The following is a 5,539-nucleotide window of genomic DNA, read 5'->3' on the forward strand; positions in this document are numbered from 1 at the left end:
ATAATAATCCAATTTAATAATAATCCACTTTAATAATAATCCAATTTAATGAATAATCCAATTTGATAATAAAAAAAACCTAATATTAATGAATAATAATCCTATTTGATAAAAAAATAATCCTAATATAAAACATAGTGATGAATAATAATCCAATTTGATAATAACCCAATTTAATAATAAGCCAATTTAATGAATAATCCAATTTAATGAATAATAATCCAATTTGATAATAATCTAATTTAATGAATAATAATCCAATTTGATAATAAAAAAACATAATATTAATGAATAATAATCCAATTTGATAATAAAACCTAATATTAATAAAATAATAAATAACATTAAACATATTAAAATTATCCTAGGGAATAATTATACAACATTACTTAATTACTTAAAAAAATTAACATGTAATTGTTAACATTACTTAACTACTTACAAAAATTAACATGCAAGTATTAATTACTTAAAAAAATTAACATACGAGTCCACACAAATTTATTTGTTGTTGTATAAATTACAATAATATAAATATAAGTTTGTAAACTTACCTTAAATATGGAACCCTTTGTGTTCAAGCTTTGGAATGGATCTGGAATGACTTTGAAAATGGTAAGGGAAATAAAATAATAAATAACATTAAACATATTAAAATTATCCTAGGGAATAATTATACAACATTACTTAATTACTTAAAAAAAATTAACATGTAATTGTTAACATTACTTAATTACTTACAAAAACTAACATGCAAGTATTAATTACTTAAAAAAATTAACATGTAATTGTTAACATTACTTAGTTACTTACAAAAACTAACATGCAAGTATTAATTACTTAAAAAAATTAACATACGAGTCCACACAAATTTTTTTGTTGTTGTATAAATTACAAGAATATAAATATAAGTTTGTAAACTTACTTTAAATATGGAACCCTTTGTGTTCAAGCTCTGGAATGGATCTGGAATGACTTTGAAAAGGGTAAGGGAAGAAGAAGAAACGAAAATGCTTTGAATGGCTCTGATACTCCACCTCTTGAAAGAATATCACAATGGCAGCTTTGAAAGAATATCACAATGGCTCTGATACTCCATCTTTTAAAAGAATATCGGCACACGGTTTTGAATGAAACCACCATCCATGGTCTGAAAAGAATACAAGTTATAATTGTAAAAGTGGTCTGAAATTGTCAAAATAATTGTAAAACTTGTCGGGAATCCTGAGTAAGTCATGTGTCCTCCTGACAGGAGGAACCCACACACACACACAACGCACGCAACCACACACGCACACAACGCACGCACACAAACATCACACACGTAGACACGAGTCACGACCTCTGTCTCTCTCTCTCTCGATCCTTCTCGATCTCTCTTCTCCCTTCTCCCACACACACACACACACAGAGATCTCCGATCTCTCTTCTCCCTTCTCCGATCTCTCTTCTCCCTTCTCCCAAACACACACACACACACACACACACACACAGATCTCTCGATCTCTCTTCTCCATTCTCCGATCTCTCTCATCCCTATCTTTTCTCTCTGCACCGAGACCCACACACACACCACGGCCTTCTGCTCCTCATTCTCCTTTCTCTCTGCACCGAGACCCACATACACCTCTCCTTTATCTCTGCACCGAGACCCACACGCACACCATCACACCTGCTCCGACGAGTTCCTTCAATTTCTCCGGTTAGGTAAGCTTTGGGTTTTTCATTTTATGTTCTAGATCGAAGCTTAGATATGAAATTGAAGTTCTATCTCGTCTTTTTGCAAGGATTTTCGGATGAAATCGACTCGGGAATAGGCACACCCATCTCCGGCGAGGCCGTGGGTGTCGAAGAACTTTCCGAACACCTCCTGCCGTTTCACGGCAAACAGACGTTATAAAAATGTTCCTCTCGTCTTCTATTTCATGTTCATACCTAGATCGAAGTCTAGGGGGTTGTTTTACAGTCGGCCGGAGCTGTAGAAGCTCCGGCGTTCTTCTCCGACTTGTACAGTTCCGATATTTCGCGATAATATCGATAATATCGCGAAATTTGGACGAAAACCCCTTGGATACCAGTTAAAATATCGGCTTGGGCAAAATTCGATAATATCGGCGATATATCGCCGATATTATCGATATTTTCTTCCATGGAGAAGACCAGAAAAAACATAACACTAGAAATATTTATGTTTTCCTATTTTAACCCTATCATAGTTGACAGGCACTAATGTCTACCTTGGTTTTTACTCCCTCTCTCACATTTTTTGGGTTTTCTTCTCTAACCCTTACTTCCAGATCAAGAATTTCTCCTAATCTCACAAACTGAACCTAAAGATCAAATAATTCGGATCGTTGAAATTTGATTCAACGACTACAAAAAGAGGCTCCTTGAAAGTTATAATAATTGTGACCGTTGAATTAAATTTCAACAGCCTGAATCATCTGATCCTTATACTCAATTTTTTAGGATTAGGAGAGGATCTTGATTCTTTCTTCTCCTCCATGAATCTGCATAATTTGCCACCAATTTATTTTCTTCTTTTTTTTTTAGAAAATTGTTACACAGATTTAGAGCATTTTAGTTTTTATGCCCAACAATTTAGAGGTTATGCACAAGATTTGTCATAGTGCTGGTGGTTTTTTGATATATGGAATTTGAAGCATGGAATCTCGGTTGGTTTTTATAGTTTTTTTTTTTTTTTTTTTTTTGACAAACCAACCAAATTCTTCCAGTTTTATCATGTAACTCATGTTGCTGCTGCAGGTTTTAAGATGCTTCAAACTTTAACAAAACTAATCAAAATTTACATTTGTTATGTTGGACGAAAAAGAGGAGTAAAAGAAACAAAGAGAAGGAAGAGAACGCAGGACCATATCAGAAAGGATGAGGGAGGGAGAATATGAAAGGTGGGAAATTAATGTTCTTCATGTAATTCACCCTGCAATCTTCTTTATATAAAATACAACAAAAAATTATAAAATAAATTACAAAATCGATGATATAATTCACTTTTAAATCAGAATAATTCGCACAAATAAAGGTACAAAATGAATGATAAATTTCATTTGTGAAACTTGATGCGCTATCTTTGTAATAGAATCCAACATTATATGTTTTAGGGAAATTTTATTTAAACTCATGCAACCTCTTTTTACACCAAATTTAAAATTCTGAATGTTAATTGTCTATTTTACCCTATTGCATAATTACTATTAAGTACAAAATGAAATTAATAATAAAACTCAAATTTATCAATAAACCCAAACACTATAATTAAACCCTACGATCATTCTTGTTTATCCTACGTTCATTCTAGCTAAAACCTTAATAGCTCTCATAGAGAAAAATAAAATTTTCTATTGATGGATGATGATTTTGAAGTTTTGAATCCTCCAACCAAGGTATGACTCAATTTATGAATTTTTTGTTCGTTTGATTTCAATTTTTTAGAGTTTAGAAGATGAGTATTTTGGTTATATTTTTTTTTTCAATCAATCCTGCATAGTTTGTTTATCTTTCTGCAACAGCAAATAGATGCAGTCGGTTTCCCTATCCATCTGCACTCCAAAGAAACTTGGATTCCGTTTGGTTGTTCTGTTTTTATATTATTTTTTTTCTTCTCTGTCGGTGTAGTCTGACCACACCCCAAAATCATGGCATCGCTATTGGTGCAAACTAAAAGTCCAAATACGAAGTCTGCACCCCAAAGAAGTCTTACTTGCAGATATATTTTTTTTGGACAAGGATTGTCTGCCCTCCACTTCCAGTGTCATTCATGTGCCCTCCTGTTTTGTGTGGTCACGGTTAAGCCACGTCAACATTTTATATTTTTTTTATAGATATAATAAGACAAAAATGAATAGTAATATAAAATGTTAACGTGGCTTAACCGTGACCACACAAACAGGAGGACACGGAAAAAGCACCGGAAATGGAGGGCAGACAATCCTTGTCCATTTTTTTGGACTTGGATCCTCTCATGAGCCCAAGGAGAGGATCCTCTTGACCAAAGGATTTGAACCGTTAGATGAAAATCCAACGGCTATAATTATTATAACTTTAAAGGGACTCCCCTGTTTGTAGCCGTTGGATTTTCATCCAACGGCCCAAGTTATTTGGTCAGGAGGATCCTCTCCTTGGACTCGGGAGAGGATCCAAGTCCCATTTTTTTTTCTTCTCTGTCAGGCCAAAATCATGGCATCGGTTGCTTCATCTTTTTTATATTATATTTTTTTCTTCTCTGTCAGCCCAAAATGATGGCATCGGTTGCTTCTTCTTTTTTATATTTTTTTTTCTTCTCAGTCAGCCCAAAATCATGACATCACTATTGGTGCAAACTAAAAGTCCTAATACAAAGTCTGCACCCCAAAAAAGTCTTACTTGCAGATATTGCAAGGATTGCTTCTTTTGTTTTTATGTTTTTTTTTTCTTCTCTGTCGGCGTAGTCTGACTACACCCCAAACACCAGTTACATCAATGTAGCTATTTGTCAATTTGTTTTTAATCATAACATGAGGGTTTTTTTATTGTAATCATAATTTTGTCATTTATATTTTACCAACAAGAATTCAATGATGCCTCTGATTGACATTGTCCTTGATCAACTAAGTTGTGACATTCAAACACCAGAGACTAATATATTGCCACAACGTAAACAATTTAAGGTAGGTAAAAATTTGAGCATCTCTTGAAATACAATAAAGCTTTCCTTCATTACTTTGAAGAAACTAATGTTCATTTTTTTTTCATTATTTTCTTTATGTCATACTAGATTTATACACCTGAATTTATTGATCCATTACCGACATAGATATATAGAGAAGAATTCCCTGAGGCTATCAGGACATATATTATCTGTCAAACTGATGTTAATCTTGATGGAAACTGTGGATACAGAGTCATATCTATGACTTTGGGATTGATAATGGATGGCGTAAGGTACGAAGAGATTTACTACATCAACTACGTCAAAAATCTTCTCTTTTTCAAGAGTGTTTTGTAGGGAATGACAGGTATGCGGAGATTGAGCGAGCACTTGATTATTTTGAAGATGGTTTTGCACTAGAGTATAATTGGTTGACCATGCCAGATATGGGGCATATAATTGCTACATGTTATAACGTGATTTTGATACACTTGAGCATGACACAATGCATTACGTTTCTTCCATACTCTCTAGAGTCATCATCTCAATCAGGTGATACTGACCTACATGAGGTTGCCATTGGTTATCTAACTGAAGATCATCATTTTATCCAGGTATAAGATATGTTTTTTCTTTTTACATATATATTTATTTTATCTTATTTGATAACTCTAAATTGATTGATGACTTTGTGTATTGTAGGTACATTTGTGTGAAGATCACCCTATGCCACCAGTTTCTACCATGTGGCACAAAAAGAGTCAAACGAGCAGTGATATTAGAGTGAAAAACTTGTACTCAAAATATCAGGGGCGTGTGGATCAATTCAAGCAACTTCGAGGACTAGAGAATGTAGCCACTAATGATGTTGTGGATCTTGAAGATGATTAA

The 5,539-nt window shown here is 33.6% G+C and overlaps 1 protein-coding gene across 1 annotated transcript; it reads left to right on the forward strand.

Moving 5' to 3' along the window:
• Positions 1–4,577: 4,577 nt before the first annotated feature.
• LOC139197684 (uncharacterized) lies at positions 4,578–5,539 on the forward strand. The gene is made up of 4 exons (XM_070825635.1): positions 4,578–4,667; positions 4,814–4,941; positions 5,016–5,262; positions 5,351–5,539. Exons 1-4 carry the CDS (start codon positions 4,578–4,580, stop codon positions 5,537–5,539), a joined length of 654 nt encoding a protein of 217 aa, XP_070681736.1.

The sequence above is a fragment of the Malus domestica genome, chromosome 07, assembly GCF_042453785.1.
Source record: "Malus domestica chromosome 07, GDT2T_hap1".
NCBI classification, from domain to species: Eukaryota; Viridiplantae; Streptophyta; class Magnoliopsida; order Rosales; family Rosaceae; genus Malus; species Malus domestica.

Bases quoted from the DNA above. Each gene is read 5' to 3' on its own strand.
- LOC139197684 (XM_070825635.1), top strand. From the start codon at position 4,578: ATGCCTCTGATTGACATTGTCCTTGATCAACTAAGTTGTGACATTCAA. The intron at 4,668-4,813 runs GTAGGTAAAAAT...TTACCGACATAG, and splicing joins CACAACGTAAACAATTTAAG to ATATATAGAGAAGAATTCCC. The intron at 5,263-5,350 runs GTATAAGATATG...TGTGTATTGTAG, and splicing joins AAGATCATCATTTTATCCAG to GTACATTTGTGTGAAGATCA.